This window comes from Haliaeetus leucocephalus, unplaced genomic scaffold, assembly GCF_000737465.1.
Source record: "Haliaeetus leucocephalus isolate CR32 unplaced genomic scaffold, Haliaeetus_leucocephalus-4.0 Scaffold1000, whole genome shotgun sequence".
In the NCBI taxonomy this organism is placed as follows: domain Eukaryota; kingdom Metazoa; phylum Chordata; class Aves; order Accipitriformes; family Accipitridae; genus Haliaeetus; species Haliaeetus leucocephalus.
The window spans coordinates 625,306-649,336 of record NW_010973436.1 but is presented as its reverse complement, the minus strand read 5'-3'; the positions used below and the strand labels follow the sequence as shown (position 1 = coordinate 649,336).

Sequence of the window (24,031 nt, the reverse complement as noted above, 5' to 3'; positions counted from 1 at the left end):
CCCGGCGGCGAAGGCCCCCGTTCGAGGCCCGCGCCCGCCCGCGGCGGGGCAGGGGCAAGAGCCCGCCGGTACCCAGGAGGCTCCGGGGCTGACTCCGTAAAAACTCGGAAGCCAGGCAGGTTTCTACATTAAAAGAGTTTATTTGTTAATACAAAAACCCCAAAACAATACTCATGAATACGCATAAAGTCTCGTTCCAGAGTCGTAGCCGAGCTATTCGCTAGTTACACTATAGTCTGCAGCTATCGGAGCTTCATGCTGTTCTAGCAAGGTAACACCCAGTGTGCAAAACACGATCGGTTCCTCCCCGCGGTGGAGCTGGGAGCAGGACGCACGCGTGCCAGGCACCGATGTCGGCAGCGGCACATGCCCCGGGCTGTGCGGTAGCCTGCACCCCACCCTTCGGTTTTCATTTAACAGGGAGCCTGTGTTTCCTAACAGAGCATTAGTAACCTTTACGACTAATAGTTTAGTTTCGTCTCAACAGTAGACAAGAGGGGTGCTCTGCACCTCGAAACCAGGCCTTAGACACATCTCCGTAAAGTCCAGCATTTTTCATCCCGAGCAATCACCTTGTTACTGGTCAGATTTGTTTCAGCAAAGCTGGCACCCCTCCAGCAAACACAATTCTTCCTTAAAGATACGTCATGGAGCATTCAGAATTTTGCTAGGAAGAAGGACAGCAGGAAAGCAGAAGGGCAAAGGAGCTACATCAATGCAAGTACCAGCAGGACCACGCAAAGGTCCTTCAAACCATCTCCCCTTGCGCACTGTCACTCTCACATCCTATTTGGCCTCTTTCTAGGGGAAGCTCAAGTCACGGTATTTCTTGCCAAAAAACATTCTGCACAGAGAGTGTGCTGTGCAACTACGCTGTTCCTGTGCCCACCATGCACAGATGGGGACAGGACCATCTCCAGGGTTGGTCCCAAACGCCAGCTCCTGTGCAGCAGCACTGTGCCCTGCCAGCTCAGGCTGCACATGAGCTGATGCTGCAGGAGGGAGAGCGCAGAGCACTAGTCCCCAAAAGCCACTTATCCCCCAATATTTCCCTTCTCACCAGCTACACTCCTGGAAAAAGTACCGATGCCTGCAAATCAAAGCAGTTTCTAACCAACACAGTGATGATCTCCAACAGGAACTGTACAAGACACCAGCCCATCTACTTTTTGGACCTTGCAGCACAAAGAAATCCTTGGATTTCTCAGTTCAAGATGAGGAACAGTATCAGCAGTACTAGGTCAGTCTCATTTTTCACAGTCTTGTTTAAACCCACCATCCGACTGAACTAAAGCAAGCACCACTAAGGCACACAGCAGTCAACTCCCACCAGAAAGCACACGAACCCCACCAGCACCTCTCCACAAGCCCTGGCTAACCAGACCTGAACATGCTCCATTTACTGCTGACACCCTAAAACACACCTAGATGCTTCCCGATGTTTGGTATTCACTTACCTCCACGAGTGGATGACTGGTCTTGAGCCTTGCTGCCAATGCATGGGGCAAAAAAAGACAGTCCTACCTCTTCCCAGGGCTGGGACCAGTCGCTCTGAGGACACTCACTTGATCCTTCCTGTACAGCTACCAGGATACACCACTGCAGCCATCTGCTTCCAGTTGGGTCTCCTCAAGAGACCACACTGTTTAGTTTAACTTGTTGGCCCTTTTCAGTGAAAGCTAAGAGACACAAATGCCTCAAAACAAAATTCCTAACAGACTTAAAAAAAAAAAGTCTAGGTAGAAAACAGAACCATAGCATTCCCACTGAAGGGAAGGCCATGGCATCAAGTTTAATTATATTCTTATACACCAGAGAATCCACAGGGAAGAAAGATACCGCGTCACAACTGCATGGCAACTTTTTATAAGAACTTATACCTTATTAGACACACACACACATGCATGCACACACACAAAAATCAGGCTTCAAATTCTGCTTGTCTTAGAGCTATTCATACAAAACCATTGAGAACTCAAGGATGGTTCAGATTAGTCTGCAGCAAATGATGCGGATTTCCCCCTAGTTCTGCCCATTCTCAGGCACAATGTGAGGGGTTGGGGTGAGAGAAGGGAACAAGGTCTGCTTTAGAATTCAGGGTTATTTTATCATTTTACACACACACACACTAAACAAATTGTGCCATCTTGTCTGTTAAAAAGCTAATTTATTATCCCCTCCTGGTAAAAAAGTGAAAAGCTATACTCTGTTAGACCAGTAAGATACAGAATTACTCCAGCTCTTTGGAGGTTTTTAGATACAACTTCGAAGCATATTATTCCACAAAGGAACAGCAAGTACCTTTCTTAAGAAAGGAAACTCTATAATGGGTCAGCCTTTTCTTTTAAGCAGAAGAAGATGTATCCATTACAGGACTCCCTTTCTGTCCAGATGACTCCTGTGAAATACCCTAACATCCTCCAGGTGGCATATGCAGAAAGTTTCCAAAGGAGAAATATGTCTTTAAAAAGTAACTTCAGGAAACAAGTGCAAGTTCCTTTTAAATCTGTTTTATAAGAAGGATACCAATGTACATTTTAATTGTTTTATTTTCATTTTCCCCCAAGGGGGAACCAAAGGCAGAGAGGTGTTGTGAGATACATCACACTGTTCTTACGGGTAAATCAATTTGCAAATGTTATTTTACCACTCTATAAAAATACACACAGGAGTGTGAAGGAAGCAAAGTAGTTCAGAGTGGCGGTCATGGAGCAAATATGTTACATACAATCAGATTTTTTCCCCTAAAAATTGTGGCTCCTTGTGTTCCATAAAACCGAAGTCTTTAGTAGCCACATGCCACAGGAACAGAAATTTAAGTGGTAGCTTCCTTTGAGCATGTGCACACAAAAGCATTAGTAAAGAACTGCTCCTATGGGACTGGAAAGCAGATGTGAGCGACAAAGCCCCATCCACAACAGGAAAGAAGATATGCATTCAGTTTTATTGTCTCAGCTTCCCATCCAAACTCCTGTAAACAGGTTCCATACCATTCAGGCATCTCTGATAAAAGAGTCTATAGTTCTATAAAAAGAAGTCACGCTGTAAGATCAAGATATTTACCCTGTATGTGTTATGCGAGCGCGAAGAGGAACAACCTTCCAATTTCTCAAGATACATCCAAGCAATCTGTAAGTGACCAAATTCCTTTCTCTGTCCAACTCTCCTGTGGGAAACTCAGTTAAGTGCCTCTTCACAGGTAGAGACAGTTTGATTTTAAAAATATTAAGGACACATTGTTTTATCTTTAAGAACTTCCTGGAAAGTTACTGTGGAAAATGAAAGTGCTCCCATGGTGAGACCAATGTGCAAAGCTCTACAGACTTCTGTCCTTGCTGCTTTCTTAGTATTCTTTCCCTTAGCAGATTCATGTTAAGATGAGGCTCAATACATCGCAACGAGGCCATCATCCACCTGTAACAAGCAGGTATACACTGGAAAATGTTTTATGTTTAATCATAAAACGTGGAATAAGCAAAAAAAAAAAAATTGTTCAGATATGATCGGTATGGTCTTTCAAGTGGGTTTATATACCAATAGCCTGTAACACTCGCTTTTCATTCTCATTGAGATGGTCTGAAAACATTGCATAGCAGGGCTGCTGTGCAAACTGACAGAGGAAGTCAGTGAGATAGGCCTGAAAGGAAGACAGAAAGACCCAGTTAGCACCATGTCACTTTAGAAATTCTGTTTCTTTCATTTATCAAAAGATAAACCTCAACATGCACCCAGTAAGACAAAGGGATTGCAGGGAACAGACAAGCAATGCAGAAGGAAGGGTGGCAGCAGACAGGAAGGGCTAATAAATGGCTGCCAGGTGGTGGTAAAAAGCAGGAGCAGAGTATCATACAGGGACTGACTGGATGGGAGCATTGCCCAGTTAGAGTATGAAATTCTGTCATGTTCAGTCTCCAATCTACTTCTGACTTCAGCAAATAGCTGTGAAGCTCATGGGTAGAAAAGTCTCATCTCCCTCTGTTCAAAAAGTTTTGTTCATTCACATTTCGAAGTTATAGATACTGATGCAATAAGGAAAAATAGCTCCAGGCATTCTTGGGATACTCAGCACTTTCCAAAGTAATTACAGTTAACTGAGTACCTTCGGGACAATGATCAATAACTGGTGTTTCAAGTGGTTTACAGTTTTGTTTAAGTACAACATTAAAAAAAAGTTTGTAAAGAACGGTAGGAATCTGTTTAAAAAAACTCATTCTAGAGCATCACCTGGAGATCTATTTGGTAAAGAGGGTCCTTTAATGCATCTGGATCATCCTCTTCATCATCTTCATAGTAATCCTCATCTGTCAGAGGCAAATCAGCATGTTTTAACACCAAACAAAGCAAAATATCTCAGGAAGTTCTCTATTAGACTACTGTTGAAATCCAAGGATCCAAAAGTAAATAGATTCAGCACTGCTGGGTAAAAAAAAAAAATTGTATCCAGAATATTCGCTCCTTAAGTTCACATGATTAGAAAACACTAAACCCCAGAACAAAACGAGTCATAGTGGGAATCTCAAGGAACACACAGGTGAGACAAGAATACACAGGATACTAGACAAGCAGGTTTGTTAGTTACGTGCACTATTATCTTAGGCCTTAATCTTGTGTCAGGGTGACACATTTCTAATTCTGTGCTAATTTAAGTAGTCTCCCTTATTGTATCTGCCTGTGAGGTTCTCCCTTCTAAGACTATATGCAAACAGGAGAGCAGAGGAAAGGAGATGATATACCTGCTCCATCTCCTTTATGCAGCAATTATTTCTCAAGGTCACTCCACAAACAAGCTTATCCACTTCTACAACACTGTCATTCCAAGGTCACGTCTACATCTTTGTGCATCAATTTTCTCTTTAGAAGAAATACCTGCATGAACCTCACAGCAATGTGAAGCCTATGCAGCATTTGAATTCTCAGGTGAAAAATGCAGTTATTTAATCATTGTGTTATTCAAAGACATGTCCCTCTCTTACAGAAAAAGGTCCTTATTCAAAATCCCAGTATAGTATATTTCCTTCCTCTTGCCTGCAGCCTCTGTTGAGCTGCTGTCACAGAAAGAAAACTTGACTAGGATGTCATCTACTCTATTTTTGCTTTCAGTAAGCACTTTAAAGCTGTTACTTACCATACTTGTTTGTGGAAAGAATATCTGATAAGAACTGTCCTGCTAAGCCTTCATCTTCATCCTCATCCTCTTCCTGATCCTCCCACATATCATTTGAATCATCTGTTTAGAAAAAAAAAATTCTAGAAATAATCAAAATCCAAGAGGTCCAGTCTGTTGATCACTCTACAGGGCACTGTAATTTTTAGGCAAATATCCCTGCTTCTGTAGGTGGATGAAGGGAAACACCTTCACTACTTCAGCAACCTTTTCTATCCTTTTGGAATGAGCGACTCAAGAACTGGAGCTAAGCAAAAAGCAGCAGCAAGAATGCTTGAAGAAGGAAGGAAGAAAGGCAAACCAGATATACCAGGAAAGGGTAATTTTATTGGCATATGGTCAGATCCCATCTTCCAAACTGGCCCAAAATAATTTTCAGGTATAAGAATACACAACACTCACTGATCTTATCCTTTGGATTACTATGTAAGCCTTTGTAATTACAGGTATACTGTTTACTATTGCGAGTTTCTTATTACTATAAATGCTTTTGAAGAGATTACAAAGTAGATTTAAGCCATGCAAGAGAAAAAGCAAACCCAGTATTTTACCTTGGCTCCAATCTGCAGTTGTCTGTCTAGATGCATTTGCTTCCATCGCATTAGAGAGTTCATTTATTATTAATTTTAAGATTTTTACTAACAAAGGAATGTTTGTCCAGCGTTCAGGATCTATAAGAGAAGAATAATATATATTCACATTGCTTTTAATAAAAAGTTGTTAAAAACAGGCCTTTTTTTGTTTTGTTTTTTTGTTGTTGTTATTTGGGTTTGGGGGGAGGAGTTGGTGGCGTTCTGTTTTGTTTGGGGGTTTTTTTTGTTTTTTTTTTTTTTTTTAATTTTATCATACTTTTGAAATGCTGACATAGAAGCAAAATTTCCAGGTTGAGAGGAAAAAGGAACTGACATAAAAACCCCAAACATTCTTTCTGTATACCTTCACAGCTAGGTTTCAAAGATCTTAACTGCAGTATCAACTCTTGCATATTTTGAATGAAGAAAAGGCATGGTTAAAATCTTCACAGCTGAATGGATTTGTGAGTCTACCCAATGAAATCATAGTTACAGATGACTTCATTAAGCATTCTTCTCTGAAGTATATTTACACATCTAGCAGTGCTTTCAAGTAAATGAGTGGTGCAGCACTCCCACGCGTGGCTCTACCCTTTCTGAGACACTGTAAGCTCCAACTTTTCCTCACCAGTGTTCCTGCAGGGCTTAATTATTCCACAGGGATAGCTAGACAGTGTATTTGTCCTTAATTACAAAAGGAAAGAGCCTATCAAATAAAGAAACTGGGAGCACTAGTTTTGGCTCTTATTGATATCAGTATTAATCTTAGTTTAACTCAAATGCTGGCAATTACCATTCTTCTACCTGACTAGACAATATCTGAGTCTGTTGGTTTGGGTTTTTTAAGCAAAGAATAACGACAGTGGCTCCCCAGTGTCTTCCCTCTGGGGCTCAGTCCTCAGAAAAAACTGCACAGTGCTCTCTCCCATTTAATATATGAAACTCTATACAGTAATTTCCATTCAAAGACTTTGGGTTCAGCCAATTAAAAATAAGACAAGTCTTACGTAGGAGACTGGCCAAGCTTTCCTTAAAAGCGATCTCTAACTTGTTGAAATCATTGCTGATACTTGTGAAAGTCTGTCTCATCAAAAGAAATACCACTTTGTTTTTTTTTTAAATCTCTGCATTCACTAAACACACTTTCCTCTCAGAGAAGTTACTAGGCATCATGAAATTATCAATTCTATCTCATTAGATAGAAAAGGATGACGCAAAAGAGCAGTGAATAACCCCCTATCCCATAATCACCTCATCCATTTATATTAAATCAGAGACATCAGGAGTCTTCCAAATCAGTCTTTGGGAGAATTAAGGCAAATAATGGGTACCTTAAATACATGATGTATGGATTAGCTCTAAAAACCAACATGTACCTTCTGTGGGAAGTATCTCCCACAGCTTGTGTGATCTGCAAGATCTATTTTAAGGGCTTTTATGGCATCTACTAACAGGAAGAAAAAAACCCTGTTAAAAACAGCAAAATGATTACTTACTTTTGGCCGACTTTGATCGTGTCCGTATTCCCTCATCCATATTAAATATTTCTTCTCCCTTTACCCTAATGTCCTGAAGTCGCTTGTCATCTGTGTTGATGCCATACTGAAGGAGTTTACACAATGCTACAGAGCTGGGGAACAGAGAATAGGAAAATTACAGATCCGAATTTCCCTAAACTGTCTGGCTCCCACAGTGAACTGTTAATAGGGAACACATCTCCACAGCAGACATTCAGATGCCCTTTTTTCTACACTTTTGCCAAGAACAAGCATTACAGAATTTCCCTACTTCTGCTTCATGTGAGCATCTGAAACTGGACTCATCTCCTGACCTGCACAGCGAGCTGAAAACTGACAAAGCTTTGGATTAAACACTACCAAAGAGTGTGCACATACATTAAAGGTTTTTCCAGTTCAGAAGGGCCACAAGGTTAAACACACTCCTGAAGCATCATGTGCAGATGAAGATGAAATTAAGAGGAAAGCAATGGCAAGAAAGTAGTAATTTGGTTGATCTGCAGCCATGAACATCTCTTCTACTTTTCCCCAGTCTCAAAGCTCTTTTTCCTCCTGGTCCTTCACAGCTCTGCTATACTCAGACCTTCTATAGTTTGCTCCTTTGGTATCTTCATGTGTTCTTTCCCTCTCTGCTGCTTAGATTCCTACTCCACACTTTCAAACCTTCTCCAGTTCCAGGCTGTTTTCATGCCATACTGAGGATGACTCTGACTACAGATTAAGGCCACCAGTTTAGGCTTGGCACTCTTAAACCTCTCTCCTGGCTCCACAAGTCTTAAACTGAAGTTTCAGAGCTCTGTGGAACTCGCTCTTTTTGTGCTTTCGCTTCACACCCTTTTTCTCTCCCACACTATGGCTCTGAGTTCCCATACTGCTGGTTTGGACCCAGATCTTACGTGCCATCCCTGAGTTGTCCAAACTTTTCCCATCCTTTCATCATGCAAGTCAAAAACAAATAGCCACTTCTTCAACCTGCCACTCACAGGGATGGAGAATGATGCACGCAGGTGGTGTCAGCTATCCTCACGTTCCTTTTATTGACTCTAAACAAAAGGGTCCTCTGAGCAGGCATTGCTTTTCTTCAATATGCAGAAAACACTTAACATTTTCTAATGCGTAAGTATCACTGTGAACAACCCAAATCAAAGTGTTTAATATTGTGTGGAGCCCTGCCAAGTCATCTGTACACAGATAGCTCTAATCTTGGACAATATGGAGACAGCACTGAAAAACAAAGTTTAACCTTGTTCTCCCTGCCAGCGCCAGCCTTGGCTTTTCCCTGTGGCCATAAGCAGTCTCATGGGATCCTGCAGACAACCCTGCTCTGTCAAATGGGGATAAACCACTGCTCTTAGCGATGAAACAGACCAAATGTGACTGAAAACAGCACCAGATCCCCAAATCAGACTGCCTCTTGTTCTACATCACTGTTCACAAACTTCCATTTTAAACATGCTTTTTCTTATTACTTATTTCATGGGCTATTTGACTGCCTTATAACAATAACACACCAACACATACTAAGAAGTGAGTTAACAGCTGGTGAGACCCCTAAGAGCGGTCTGTTAGGCTTCACATTTCCAGAAAAATCAAAGACAGCAGCTGTGGCAAAATTTAAATTAATATAGAGCATTTCATGCTTTGGAATATAGTACTCAGCCTGTACCAGAACACAAATGTGCTCCTACAGCAAAAGGGAGAGAAAACTGTTTCAGTTGATTTCTTTATTGACTTTTAAGAGAACATTAAATCAACAAGAAATCACCAGATTCTCTTAGGAAACCCTCTACAATGCCTTGAAACTCTACAGTAGTCTACAAAGGCAATTTCATGTCTGGAGGCTATTCTCATCCCATTCACAGAAGTTCCATCTCAAAAGCACTCCTGTGCTTGCAAGAGACACCCCCTTCCCCCTTCAGTCACGCTGTTCCAGCACAGAAACACCAGACAGCAAGAGGAGCAGATAGGAAGATCAGAGACTGCTCCAATTACCATGGCTCTCCTGAGCTGAACTGACAGTGCAGGAAAAATTAATTCTGTCCAACGCTGGCACACACTAATCCAAGTCTGAACCAGCTCCTCTTTCCCTCACACCCAGTGTATGTAATTGCAATGGGATGATCAGTCAGCTAACGTTAATGTGCAGATCCTGCTTGTGAAACATCCTACCTGACTTTGCCTTCATATTGCCCATAGAACAAGTGCTGCCGGCTCATCCATTCGGCCATTACAAACTCCAAGGCAGGCTTGCCGGTTGGTCCAGGGAGACTACACAGGAACTCTAGCAGTGGCTCCAGTTGTGAGTGAACCAAGTGAGCAAACACCATAATCAAGGACTACAGGAGAAAGGAAATGTTAGCTGTACATAATTTAATAGCTCAAAATGTTTTATCAAATATTCAAGTAACTGAGTTTCCTGCAGGAGTGGAGACTGTGCTTACCAACCCCAAGAAGAAGAGAAAGTATAACCATCTGCAAGACACTGTGTGCTACAAAAGCAGGCAATAAACTACTACAGTCAACAGCAGTATATAACCACCCCAAAAACACAGAGCAGGAATAAATTTACTCACATCCATGCCCCAAACTAACAAACCTTCCTAAAACAAAGATTTAAAAAATATCAGAGGTTGCAGCTGACTTTTGACTAGCAAAAATATCATAGGGCAACACTGAGATGCTGCAAGTGCCCTAGTTTGCTCAACGGACCAGAAGCTGTACACACGGTTCTCTACACAGAGCTCTAAATCTACACATATCTAGCAGAAACGTGTCTCATCTTCAAGCTAAGAAACAGAAGTTATTGGTCCAGAGCCAGAACCCATATTCTCTTCCCGTTTCACCCCAGGAGTTTCCCATCATCACCTCCACCACAGCACCACCCTTCTCCCACATCATCACATCATAATTCAGCAGCACTTTTCCAATTCTGAGTGCACTTTGAACACAAGTTTTAGGAAAAGAATTGCGAGTTTTAGAAAGCTTTTTTTTTTTTTTTTTTTTTTTACAAGATGCAGTTTTGCAGTCTGACTCCTAAAGACCAGGGGTAAAATTCATATGTTGCATATGTCTAAATGTCAGTCTCGAAGTCTGAGGGCATCTCTGTAGGCTTCCTCGGGGAAAAGCTGCCCACCTCCAGAGGCTCATCTTTAAGGCTAATACAGGGAAGAGATTCAGCATTGTGAAAGGCTCGCTTTTCTTCCCTTGGCTACCGGGGCTTCATGTGACTGCTTCAGATTTAAGCTTCCAGATATTTTGAATCCAAAAATAGGCAAAGTGAGAGCCATTCTGAACAGTTCAGAATCAACACTGTATCCAAGGAGAAAAAAAAAAATCAAGGCTTTAAGATGAAACCTGTGCTGACACCTGAATGGCCTTCTTGATTCACCATGTGCTGGCTTGAAAAATGCACATCCAAAAATCAGAAAAATACACAAGATAAAAGGGTTAGAGCAGAGTGAGCCTCAGCCAAGGGCTGCACTGAGGGCAAAGGTGGGATCTTGCTCAACAGTGCCAGCAGAACAGCACCTTCCCCCAGCTGCTGCTGAGGAACCAGGGCAGCCATGACTAGATGTTTTACATTAAGGGCACAGACAAGAAAGACAGGAGAGAGAATGAAGACCACTGGGATAAAATCATTCCATAAAACTGTGCCACTAGAAGTAGGTCGAGGCTAGAAGAGATTGTGATGCTCTTTGTCTGGCCTCTCACGTGATGCAGGCCAACTACACCTCCCATCCACCAAAAGTTCACCTTGTCTCAACTTCCAGCTTTTATCCTTCGAACACAACACAAAACCAATCGAAAACATGTGCTGCCTTTGCCATAGCATCCGTACTTAGACAACTCCTGTCCCCTGTAAAGGTTCACTGCTTGCAAGCACAAGGTCACAAGGGACTATTTAAGGTGCATTAAAGCTTACCCACAAGAACCTGGCTTACCCCATAATCTGGACAACTCTGTATGAGCAGAGTAGGCATTTTCCTGACTATTTCAAGAGGATACGTAGACCCTCCAGTTGCACTAGACATAAATAATCAGGCACACAATTAAAAAAAATGGCAACAATTTCTTTTCCTGACACTTCTACTTTCCTGGGTGCCCAGCCTGCTCACCTGCATTACACTGAGCGTCTCTGCTTGTTGCATTTTGCTCAGGATAGCTCTCAGAATCTGGTCCAGATTCTCTCCCAGCTCACTTCCTGCTTTCGAAATTAAAGTGGAGACCAACCTGCCCACAAAGGCAGCAGTGAATTCTGAGGTCCTTGGATCTAGAAGCTGGCTCACCACCTGCATCACATACCACAGTCCATTGTGGCCTTGCTCATCATGCCATTGTGCAATTTGCTCCAGCGCCACTGAGACGTATGCACGCAGACACTCGCCACCATTCTAAATGAGAGAATTATCATGTTAGAATTTCCCTGTCTAGGTAAGGGAGCGGGAACACATGGGAAGACATTTCCTTTCATCACCCCAAAAAGACCCTTAACCAAGATGAAAACAATGGGCAAACTGGTGGCATCTGTAAAAGATCCAAGCTCTCTAATGTGCAGTAAAATGAGCGCCTAAATAATTTCTACAGACTTCAGTTCATTATTAAGTACAAAACTCTTCACTGCCCAGGCAGCTCTCAAGAAGATCATCTAGTAAATACAAAGACAACCTTAACTAGCTGCAGTTTTGTGCCAGTCTTGTTACCTGGAGAAGTTCCAAGAGATTCTAACAAGTGAGAGATGAAAACGGCAAAGTGTAGCATGAATAAGACACAACTCAGCAGCCAAGCTGCAATGTTTTTGAACTCTTAAAACAAAGATCCAGCAGAGTGACCAGCATGCTGGTCTCCAACCTCTTATTGCTGGTCTCCAACCTGTTCTTACAGGTACATTGTTTAGGGAAAGTAATTTCTATGGTCTGTATTCTCATGGCAAAGGGTAGCTGGCACTATAAAACTCTTTACATAAGGAATGAAACCAGCTTTATTACTTATATGCCACCTAGTAGCTGGAATGAAAAGACACCCTGCACTTTTAACCTCTGACACTCTTTCTTTCTTGCTTAAATACTCTAAAGACATCATCAGGTAATAGCAGAGCCTGCCAACAGGCATAGCTCAGGCACTACTGCTGTTTGAGACGAATCCTTGCTCTCCCTCAATCCCATACCTGGCTCAGGCAAAAAGAAGTTTGCCCTCCCCTTCCCACTTAAATGAGTACAGGAGAAAACTGCTAGAAGGAAGAGGTCTAAGAGGTCTTCTATGCAGGAGGTCTTTTGCCTCCTTATGCCTGAGCATGTTCCTCAAGACAGTCTCTGCCTCTCTAGGTGTGATGAAAGTTATTAGGGGGGGAAGAAAAGCAATAAGGTTTGGGGTTTTTTTTGTTTGGGTTTTGGGTTTTTTGTGGGTTTTTTTAATGTGCTCCAGAACCCTAAAATAGAAAAAAGATCAAGGCTGCTGTTTTACTCACTCTGGTCCTCCAAATTAAGGAATGATCAGTAAAAGTCATTGCAGGCCCTTGAACAGCAGTACTTTCATGATAAACTGGAGGTGGCAGAGACTCCTGAGGAGGTGCTGATACAGCTACTGGCAAGCAAAGCCTGGGCTCCCTTAAAGGCTATGTCACCTGTCTTACTTGGTCACCTCTCTTGGACTTTCATAGCCATGCAAGCCTTACCACTCCCCACAGCGTTACCTGCATAGTAGCATTGTCATCTGTGTTCAAGCTGCACTGAGCCACTGCAGGGAATGCTTGGCAGATAAGGAGCTGCGACAGAGGAGGTTTTGTATTCCTCACAACTGTGGTCAATATATCAATAGAAGTCTGAAAGGAAAAACACAAACAAAAGCACTGTTACAGCAGCAGCCATAGTATGCTAAGTCAGCATTAGCCACCACTGGTGCAAGCATCAAAGGCGCAAACTGGAGGGATGTGAGCCAGTACTGCATTCGCATCCTGATTTTACAGTCCAGAATATTTTTTAAATCAGAAGACCTTGGAGTCATGCACCCAAGCATCACTGTATTTGACACGAACACATGGTGTGCACTGCAGAAGTTCTCAAGGCAGCTCAAACATTAAAAGCAGTGTAACCACTTAAATATGGCAATTTCATGGTACCCTGATGCATGCTAATCAGTACAGCCAGAGAACTCTTCTAGCTGACTTGTTCCATTTTGTTTATATTGATTTAAATTTATTTTAATTACCCATAAGCGATTGTTACAGTCATACCAATCAATACGCAGATTATAAGCATATTGATAAAGATATTTATGGGTTTAATTCCATACAATCATTCTACACAGTCAATGCTTAATCTTTCATAAGGGGACTTTTTATAGAAAGGACAAACCTGTATAATTTATTTCCAGCAATTTATACATATGTGACACATAAATTGGAAAAAGTCTTAGAAAAAAGCACAAGGAATAGTGGTGTAGCCTGCTGGAGACCATTCCACCAAAAAGAGGAGACTGTTACTGGTGAAACGTGGCTATGTCAAAACAAAATGACTAGCAATACACTGCAGAGACTGGAAGAAGGCCAGAGGAGCAGTTTAAAGTTAACTTTTGGAAGCATCTCCCCCCACCTGCAGTTTGCCTTCTCTCCACAAAGAAACCTCTACCAATGACCTAAGTCATTGTTCCAAAGCAACTTTTCTACTCTTTGCAGACCAGCTATCTTATATGTTGAAGAACAGGGACCGTGTACCACTGTAGCACTTACTGCACAAAGCCCTGCTGGGATCTTGTCAGCAGGGGCCTGCATGATGCTGACAAGAGTTGGTATTAGCCTCATCTGCATTGGACCCTGGCAGGCTTCTATCTGAGCTAGCTCCTTAAAGATATCTTGGGCAAGAGAAGCAACAACTGGATCTGGAGAGAGAAAGCACCATTTACTGAAACATACTAATAAACACATCTCAATTTTTGCTACCGCTATTTTGAATAGGTAAAGCAGCAAGTTTCCCTTCTAGCTTTACCATATGAATCAATGTTCATTCAATTATCATTTATTAAGTTTTCAGCACCAGGACTCAGTAGCAAAAACAACTGTACTTTGAGAATGTAACTTGAATGCATACCATTACTGTACTTCAAGAATATTGCAATTGTGAAGGGGCAGATTTTGTTCTCCACGCTTGCTGTAAATGCTGGATCTACCGTACAGACAATGCACAGCGTCTCCATCACAAGGTTTAGGACCTCCGAACTGAACTGAGTGGCCAAGTGGATCAGTCCATCAAGAATGCTAGGAAGGAAAGGCTGCAACACATGGGTGCTCTCAGAGATCTTCAGCTGGTCACAGTAGCTAGACAAGAAATTTGTGATACAAAAATACACACATAGTATATTAAAGTCATTATACATTTAACTCTAGATGATATATATAAGGGGTTATTTCACCCCACCCATTCTTCTTCCTTAAGTTCACTCCTCCAGGGCTTTCCCCTTTCAGTCTGCTATTCCTTGATCTCTCAACAGCTCAGCTATCTTTCCTCCTCATTCCACCCTGATGGTTCACAGAAGCAGAGTTTAATCAAGTGATGTTAAAAGCTTCAGCTGCCTCTTAGTAACAGTTCTCTCTTAAGAGCTGCCCATCAATGGAGAAAATAAACCTTGAGGAAAGAAGTAGTCTCAGACAGACAGACACTCATTGCTTACAAAGTGTTTAATTACCACATTCTACAAGTCAGCTAGGGAATGAAAAAACAATTTCAGAAGTAACTAAGTTGTAAGTTTCTGCCTTTACTTATTCATTAACATTTCATTGCAAATAGAAGACAAGGTGTTTTTTGCGGGGGGAGAGTGGGGAAGAGCAGGTTTTTCGCATTTTTTTTGTAGTTGTTTTTTTTTGTTTGTTTTTACACTATGTTAATTTTTCATTTTAGAATAAATACAGATCTTCCTTTCTCCTTCTTGCAACTCATTTACAAAAACAGGATTAAAAAAACCCCAAACATTCCTTATTGCTGTGATTTGCTCCACAAGCCCGTGTTATGCCATTCAGCTACCTTTGTGACTGAACAGGAGTAATTTGGGTTTCACCTTTATGCTTTTCATCGCTATCTAGTTCTGCTTCGCTTTGGGACTGTATCCATTATAACATTTTATTGTAGCAAACTTTGAATCTCAATTTCATATTCCTCATTAGAGTTATTCATTTTGAACCTGCTTGCTTACACTTTTTAAAGTTGACATCTATTTCATTCAAAGCAAACACTTCCACAGCCTATACAGAAATGTTATTAGTATTTTAACACACCAGTTTTATAAGTGTAATTTATACCAACTATCCCTGGGGCTCTGGAATACCTTAGGGTTTACTTACCCCCAGATAGCTCTGACTGCAGAGATTCGGACAGAAGGAGGCTGGGTTTCGTGTAGACCACTGACAGTAGCTTGCAGGAACTGCTGGATTAGTTCTGGAGACATAGCCACTGTAAAACGGCTGGCAGCCCACAGAGCACGACCCAGAAGAAAAGGAGACACTGAAGCAAAACAAAAAACCCCAGTGGTTTTAGCATAAGTTTTATGAGTTTAAAATTACAGCTGCTTCCATCCATTATCCCAAATCTTGTCATCCCAGTAGCAAAACAGTAAGATGTGACACAGAAGACAAGTATGCAGGCATACAAATAATTTTTGCTCATAGGAAGAATCCAGTTTATTTTCTTAGTTATCTCAAAGAACAATTTCTCATTTGTTTAAAAAAAAGCTTTCTTCCCTCAAGTACTCACACTTGAATTTGTTCATCAATACAGCAATACATGCTTTACTGATCACCGGAACAAAAGTAAAGGAAGAGAATGAAGGCTTTTTCAGTAATTCCTATTCATCTAGTTCAATATTCTGTCCCCAACAGCAGTGAACAGCAGCAGTGTAGGGAAAGGAATTAAGAGAAACAGAGCACATACAGGCATCTTTTACAGATTACTTTTCTAGTTTCCAGCCATCATCTTGCAATTATATAACACAATGTTCTGATGTTCAACAGAACCAGAGAAACAGTGAATACTCATTATCTACTCACCTGTTTACATTTATCAAGGTATGATTTATCTTTATCACACTTAACCCTTCTGCCTTCTCAGGCTAAAAGTATCCTTATCTATTTAGGCTATCCTCAAACAGATGATGCCCTCTATTTCTCAGCATCTTTACTGTTACTATTTATACTCCTGCAAGTATTAATTTTACGATGAGGACATGAAAAACTCCATGCAAGATGTACAGCAAGAGAAAAGCTTTGTTTTCTAAGCAAGTATTATAAAATGCAGTATTTCTTTCTCCATTACCATTACTGAGCATTAAACAGATATCCTTGAGAACTATCTATATACTGACTCCAGGAGCATTTTCTAGAGCACAATAGCTCATTTACAATCCAATACCACATATGTAAATTTGTGTAAATATATGTAAATAGCTGAGGTTGTTTTTTCATATGCATTGCACACTATGCACTTTGCACACTATTTCTTCATTCAAAATTAACTCAAAAAAAAGAAAAAAAACTTCTTTACAATAGGCTAAATAAATGTTTCTTTGATGAAAGCATCCAGCAACTTGTTTTTTCTGCACTGACACAACTTAATGTGAACTCACCAATAATGCTCATATTGGCTTAAACTTCTCAAATTTTAATTATTTGCAAGGATTTTTGAGGTCCAACTTTCAACAACTCCTTTGACTTTCTTGCACACTGATGTAAGATAGAAGGCAGAAGCCTGCAGAGTTCCCAATAATAGGAACCCGCTCAGCTAGGAGTGTTATTTGAATTCATGTGCTACAACTAGCGTCAGCCTCAGCGTAAAGAAAATGGGACAGTATGGCGCTGCAGGAATTCTGAAGCCTGTTAAATACTGCTGGTTTCTTTCCCAGAAACAGATGCAAGACTACAGCTATTTTCCACCAAGCTCCTCAAGCAATCACCCCTCCATCTCCAAGGCCTACAGGCTCAAACATCCAGCCAAAAGTGAGTTTCAAATGAAAGCATAGTGCCCCACATTTAAAGGGCTTATATTAGACATGGTAGCATGTGTGAACTCACAAGATAAGATTTATGCCCTTTGACATGTACAATGTGCACAACTGCATTTCACAACACCACATGCATACAGCAACCTGATTCATCAGACACTTTTGTTTGTAAGAGATTTCCAAGGTCTGACACTCAGCAGTTACTCTGAGTAATGGCAAGGTCCAGTATACCTGAAAGGTTGAGGTCTGCAAGAACAACGTTTGTCAGGAAGCCGTGCATATCAAAATGTATTCTACCATTCTTCACACTGTCTGTAATAATAGACTTCACAGAGCCCAGGGCCAGCATACAAGCTTCATGTATTTTCCACCTGCAAAAGAATTTAGATGCCTTTAGGTTTTTCCACCACCATCAACTCAATAAATAAATAAAATTCTGAAGTGAAACCATTACAATTTTTTGGTCTAAGATACCATAACTATTTTCTTGATACCAAAGCAGAGAATTTGAAAAGGCCCTGAAAGAAACGAACATTTGCAAAGCTCTGCAAGCTGGGGGCTTGGAAGCTCACCCAGGATAGGCAGCATTCTCAATCACTTTCTAAAGTATCAGTTGAATAATTGTTACTTCTTGTACCAGTTTTCTTCCCATAATAAAAAAGAAATGAGGTTTTTCTATGAAGGCTTACATCTCCAGCTGTGCCTTGCTTGATTATTCTATGTGCAGAAGCACTGTGATACCCAGTACATTAAATGTTTTAAAATGTCTATTTTTGCATTACGTTTTGTTAATTATGATGAAATAGGGTTATGGGCAAATACGACTTCTCCTTGCTTTTATCTGTGAAGCAAATAACCTACTTTAGAACTTATCACAATTAAGGCATACAGGGACTCAATGTTTGATTTCTCTAACCTTCAGTTGCTGTTCACTATACAGAGTGGCTACTCTGACACTAATATTCAAAATAAACACAAACAATGAACTAATGCACTGTAAAACCAAGAGAGAGTAGTTATGAAACAGCAACCAGGCACTCTTACAGTTGAGGTGTCTCCTTCTATCCCCAAGTAACATTAAAAATTGCAACACTGGAATTCTAAAATCGAACACATACATCTGCATACAGCACCTATATCTTTCCTTTAGATCAAGCAAAAAAAAAAAAAAGCCTGAAATGTCGAGCTCAGTTAACTGAACACAAAGTGAAAGTATTGCCAATTTCTCTTCAGATTGCGCACAACTAATTGTCGTTTCTAATTATACGTTTTAAGGAATAGTCAGGGTCTGGAGGGACGGAGCCTGGGGACATCTAGCTTGTGCTAGCAATTGCTGAAAGTATTCCACATGAAGATGTTATCATCTGGCTAAAGAATAGTTATACTTCCTTCTTCTTCTAATCGGAGTTCTCAAATTTCATCCTTGTCCATCAGTAGCAATGTCATGAAAAAATGTGATTAAATTGTGCTGCACCCAATGCTGCAAAAGAGCTTGATATTAGGAGCAGTGTTGTTCCCTGCTGCCACATCTCCTTACCAGTGCTCAGCACCGTTGTTTTTAGCCTGCTCAGCTTCTTGTAAGTGTCTTGTAGCTGCTGCAGCCAAAGCAGTTGCACTCTCATTCTGGAAATCAGCAGCCACAGCCTGCACAGAAGGAAATGATAACACTTATTTGTATCGACTTTTAAAAGTTGTCCTTTTCTCCAAACGCCCTTCAAGATGCTACATCTATTATTTATTATTATTATTATTATTATTATTTTGGTTGCATCTAAATGTGGAGCACATTTCATACCAGCAACAGATCCTGTGCAGCAATCCTCACTGTATAGGAAAAAGTATCATCATCTTCATCCTCCACGAACTGCTGTGGATTTGCGGTCCAAACTTTTATCTAAAACAGAAAGGAGACAAGAAGGATAGGGTGGTTGACTAATTCAGAACACCAAGGGTAAAAGGGAGCTTTTCTGTTCCCAGCAATCTGTTTTGAAGATTTTTTTCTCTGCCATAAGAAGTCATCATCTTCAACTGATTTTTCTCATATTCTATTGGAGAAACCTTTGAAAAGAAGAGACCCGCTCTGTTCTGCGCTCATCTTGCTCTTCTGCTCTTCATTTCAGATTAGAGTTTGACAAAACTAATGACTGACCTGGAATCGATGCTACACAGTTTTACTTATAGATGAGGAATGGGAGAAACAGATGAATCTTTAACAGAGTGCCTGTTTTTATGCATGCCTACCTAAACAAAAAGACGATGGCTGTCAGGCTTGGGAGTCCAGGAGCCATGTAAAATTACAGTACAAATTATTCCACGCTACTAGCACAATCTTTTCACTGTCACAGAAACCTGGCTATCCCTTTCAGCACGACAATCCTCATTTTCACAGCATAATACTATTTCATGAAGGAATGAAAGAAGAAAGCTTGAGAGAGTTGGGGTTGTTCAGCCTGGAGAAGAGAAGGCTCTGGAGAGACCTTATTGCAGCCTTTCAATATAGAAAGGGGGCTTGTAAGAAAGATGGAGACTCTTTACCAGGGCCTGTCATGACAGGACAAGGGGCAATGGTTTTAAACTGAAAGAGAGAAGATTTAGATTAGATATATCGAAGAAATTCTTTACTATGATGGTGCTGAGACACTGGAATACGCTGCCCAGAGAAGTTATAAATGCCCCATCGCTGAAAGTGTTCAAGGTCAGGTTGGATGGGGCTTTGAGCAAGCTAATCTAGTGAAAGATGCCCCTGCCCATGGCAGTGGGGCTGGACTAGCTGATCTTTGAAGGTCCCTTCCAACCCAAACCATTCTGTGACTCTGTGATTTGCTGTCCACGTTACACCATTTAGTAACATTTGGATGCTATTGCCCTAACTCCTGGCATAGCAAAGTGACAGAACAGCCTATTAGATTACAGCAGCTTCCACACACTGAAATTCTTCCTAGCACATTAGCTGTTTTAAATCCCTCATTTCATTTGCTTCCTACATTAAGACAAACATGCTCACCTGCTCCTCTGTGATCTGCATGTAAAGGAGGATGTAATAGATCAGCTCTGGCAAAGCCTTCTTCACTGTGCTCTTAAATTTGTTGTTTTCCAACAAGGCATGAACAAATTCAAATATGCTGAACACTAGATTTTCAAAGCCCAATACTTCACCTGAACAAAGAAGTGGAAAAAAAAAAAAGAACACGACTGAATATGCCAACATACAGAAAGGCAGAAGGGAAAGCAAAAATCATGACTGAATATGCTAACATATAGAAAGGTATAAATGGGTGTCAAATATAATTACAAGCTGTTAGCTTGCCTGACAAGGCAGTCTATTCTTATTCCTGGAATAGCAAGGGCAGCAGCAGCCCCTGGAGGATGTCTGACCTCATCACTTTCTGCTCTTGTCCCACCTCACCGCACACTCCTCATTAAAACTGATCCAGCTCAACCTAAAACCTGTTTGGTTTTCTTTTGTCCCATTACTTATGCCTCAAAATTGTTGCAGAACTCACTCCTTGAGTCATTAGAAAACTTAAATTACGCAGCTTCACTGATCACAATCACATGTAACTTGCAATGAAGTGATGGACACTGTTCTAACACCATAAATGTACCTTTAAGCACAATCTCCTAGAGTGTTTCAGTCACTGTTCTGACAACAATAATCTTAGGTAAGTCCACTCCTCTTCAAAAGAGGAGGCAGAAGTGCAGTTTAACAAGTTCTTACCGTCAGAATCCACAGGGTCCTCCACCTCTTCTGTGTAATTTACTTCTGTTCTCACATAAGTGGACAGAGTTAAGTAAATATACATGTTTCTAAAGAACTGCATCTATTTAGGAATTAATCTGTTCCTATCTTACAATTCCTGATAACTAGGGAAGTTTTCTTTCTTAAAAAAATCTTTGACTTTATGCACAGTCCTGTGTTTCAGAGAAAAGACAAGCCCCAGGAGCTCCTGGCTTTGTACATTGCCCAACTTCAAAGACCACTTCCACATCACTTCAGTACATCCTTTAGATCATCTGGTTAACTTAAACCGAATTCCCCAAGGTAACCCAAAACTTCATTCATGTTAAAACTTTGCAAGAACGGAACCACCCAGACTCACTCCAGGGGACAGCGAATCAATTCAACACTTCACTGCTGCTGAAGGGTGAGGAGCCAACCCCATGCTGCCATGTGCTACCTTGTGTTGGCTCTGCTCCCTGTCAGGCCTCTCCATGAGCCTCCAACCCTGAGAAGTAGCAGAAAATTAACCTGGGGGTGGAGAGGAAGGAGGATGGTGAATTGAAGGTCCAACAAATGCCAGAGCAAACACAAGGGAAGGAAGGACAAGACTCTCCCCTTTTGCAAACAAAAAACTATTTTGTCAGCTCAGCTGCCTGCTGGACTGCAGTGGGAGTCAGGACAGGAGAGGGAGAAATACACCATCAAAAAATTAACAAACAGGTCCTTGTATTTTAAAAGGTGTTAAAAAAACCAAAAAACAAAACCCCAAACCCAAAACACACCCAAAAAACCAGCTGACCTTGAAACCAGACAGCCTCTACTTGCTCCAGAACTAAGGCTACTTTTATGGTCTCCCTGACCATTTTTACTCTACAAGAGCCTATCACCCAACATGCAGCAGAATTCTGAAACACAAGACTATGTTGGCAGTTTTGATATAAAAAGGTCTAGATCTACGATCTGTAGGAGAACAGTCATTCTTATTAAATTACAGAAGAAATGCTCAGTCAACCCTTATGCTGTTAACACAATGCAGTGTCCAGTTCTGGTGTTTATATCAAAAAAATCTGAAAAACCTACAAGAAGGCTCAGTATTCTACAATTTATGTCTCATTATAAACTGCTAAAAAAGCAACTTTCAGATTAATGATATGGAAAGAATTGACTTGTCAGTTTGCAAGTACTGGGAAAACTACCAACCGAATACCTCTAACATGGCCCAATTGGGCAGTGAAGTAATGACTAAGTTATAAAATTCAAAAGGCAAATCAACTTCAACTTCAGCAGAAAGTGTAACCAGCAATTAATACTGCTGTAGCAAGGGGTATTGTAGATTCTCTTTTACCTGAAGTCTTTACATTGTGACAAGACATCTTTTTAAGAAGACAGTTTTCACTGAAGAGTACCAGAAACAATGCAGAGATCAGCTGCAATTCTGCAGCCAGTATAACACAGGCACTCGCATCATTCATCATATATGACTTTTAAGCTAAAAGAAACTTAATGGAGCCTACTGAAGTAACAGAAATATCCAGTACATTTACACTATAAATGCCTATATTCTGTCACAGCAGACTCCTCCATGTACCATGCTCTTCAGCTGTGTTCAGGTTGTTACTGTGTATGAGACAGAGTTTGTCTTGTTCTATTCTAGTTAAAACCATTCACTACAAAGGATATAAGGCGGCACTTTCTGTAAGGGTATTCCAGACAATGGGCAGGATCTGCTGCATTGACGAAACCATGTGCTTTGGATAGTTTTTCACAAGTGCTGTCACAGCCTGGAACAAAAAATAATATCAGTCAGAAGTGAAACTGGGGAAAACCATCAACAAACACTCAAATCACAGGCTGTTGTTTCATTAATAATTGAGATAATCCAACATCTTCCTGCCACCAAGGTCTCCTCCTCTCACTCCTGACCAGGCAGTCCTCTCACTTGTACAAACTCTGACAAACACACCCCTCTTCACGTTTGCTCTTTTGCAGGGGAGCAAAGGGATAACACAAGATGTACAACTCTGGAAGTGAAGACAGTGCAGTAATTTGGTGGTAAGGTATAGACTCCAATCAGAAGTACGTAAGTGCACAGCACTGTCTGGATACGATTACCACCTGGAAGCTATCTTATCCCAGAAAATGAACTCTAAATCACATAAAACCAGACCACAGGCTATTTCCCACACTTCTACCCATAGCAAGCAATACATCCGTTTGCACATCCAGAGAATAGCTGCAGAAGAAAACACCCACCCAGATCAATTCTCTCACCCATCAGCTGCAGAGGCAGCTGCGCCAGCCCAACACAGGGGCTGTTTTGGGAGCAGCTCAGCAGCTCTACAGGAGATTGTGCCTGGGGTTTCATGAAGCTGATCACCCTGATTTAGGGGAGCCCTTTCACTGATGCTTGCCAAATAGCTTTTGGGATCCTCCAGGAGTCAGAGAACTCTCACTCCACCTAACAGACACCGCTTCCTCCCACAGGGGCACAGCTACAGTTATTTTGTATTGGTTACAGAAGAGCCCCTCACGGACTGCCTGAGTGATGGCTGCTACAAGACATATGGGTATTAGTTTGTTTCTGCTTACCCAACATGAAACACTTTGTCCAGTTCGTTTGTTTGTAGCATTGGGTATACTAATAGAAATAAAAAAATAATAATTCACCTTCCAGAAAAAATCCCAGCATTCTAATATTGGTATTAGCAATGAGCAGGCAGCCAGAGATAACCTAGATATGTTAAGTTTGAGAATGAGTCTGGTAGGTGCTAGAAGCATTACAGAAAAGACCTGTTGAAAAAAAAATTAAGTTTATGCAGGTGCTGGCAGAGGGCCTGAACCTGATCTGGAGGACTGCTGCAAACTCAACACTGACTATGGCCACAGTAGCATCTAAAGAGACTTGTTCCATATACCACTACTTACGAACCCTATGCAAGTTTTTCTAAGCTATATGCCAAGACAATCTTGCAGGAAGCATTGCTGGAGAGGTAAGAGTTCTTCAATTCAATAGCTCTGCAGTTCTAACAATAGAAGGCTGCATTTGCAAGTTCACCAATCTCACGCAGCACAAGTC

At 41.2% G+C, this 24,031-nt stretch overlaps 2 protein-coding genes across 2 annotated transcripts in view; both read right to left on the bottom strand.

Moving 5' to 3' along the window:
• Positions 1-1,501, bottom strand: part of LZTR1 (leucine-zipper-like transcription regulator 1) — a 38,895-nt gene extending 37,394 nt beyond the window's left edge. Inside the window, exon 1 of the mRNA XM_010584752.1 lies at positions 1,458-1,501. Coding sequence (XP_010583054.1) covers positions 1,458-1,501 — 44 coding nt within the window. The remainder of the gene's footprint in view (positions 1-1,457) is intronic.
• A 217-nt stretch (positions 1,502-1,718) lies between these two features.
• The window catches only part of IPO9 (importin 9), a 40,882-nt gene continuing 18,569 nt past the window's right edge, over positions 1,719-24,031 (bottom strand). The window contains exons 9-25 of the mRNA XM_010584751.1: positions 22,636-22,736; positions 20,953-21,011; positions 20,239-20,390; positions 19,030-19,128; positions 18,772-18,878; positions 17,466-17,605; positions 15,583-15,742; positions 14,336-14,562; positions 13,978-14,126; positions 12,943-13,071; positions 11,369-11,644; positions 9,423-9,589; positions 7,233-7,366; positions 5,716-5,835; positions 5,126-5,227; positions 4,225-4,301; positions 1,719-3,637 (exon numbers count right to left, since the gene is read on the bottom strand). Of these exons, the coding sequence (XP_010583053.1) occupies positions 3,527-3,637; positions 4,225-4,301; positions 5,126-5,227; positions 5,716-5,835; positions 7,233-7,366; positions 9,423-9,589; positions 11,369-11,644; positions 12,943-13,071; positions 13,978-14,126; positions 14,336-14,562; positions 15,583-15,742; positions 17,466-17,605; positions 18,772-18,878; positions 19,030-19,128; positions 20,239-20,390; positions 20,953-21,011; positions 22,636-22,736 (2,310 nt within the window). The 3' untranslated portion in view covers positions 1,719-3,526. The remainder of the gene's footprint in view (positions 3,638-4,224; positions 4,302-5,125; positions 5,228-5,715; positions 5,836-7,232; positions 7,367-9,422; positions 9,590-11,368; positions 11,645-12,942; positions 13,072-13,977; positions 14,127-14,335; positions 14,563-15,582; positions 15,743-17,465; positions 17,606-18,771; positions 18,879-19,029; positions 19,129-20,238; positions 20,391-20,952; positions 21,012-22,635; positions 22,737-24,031) is intronic.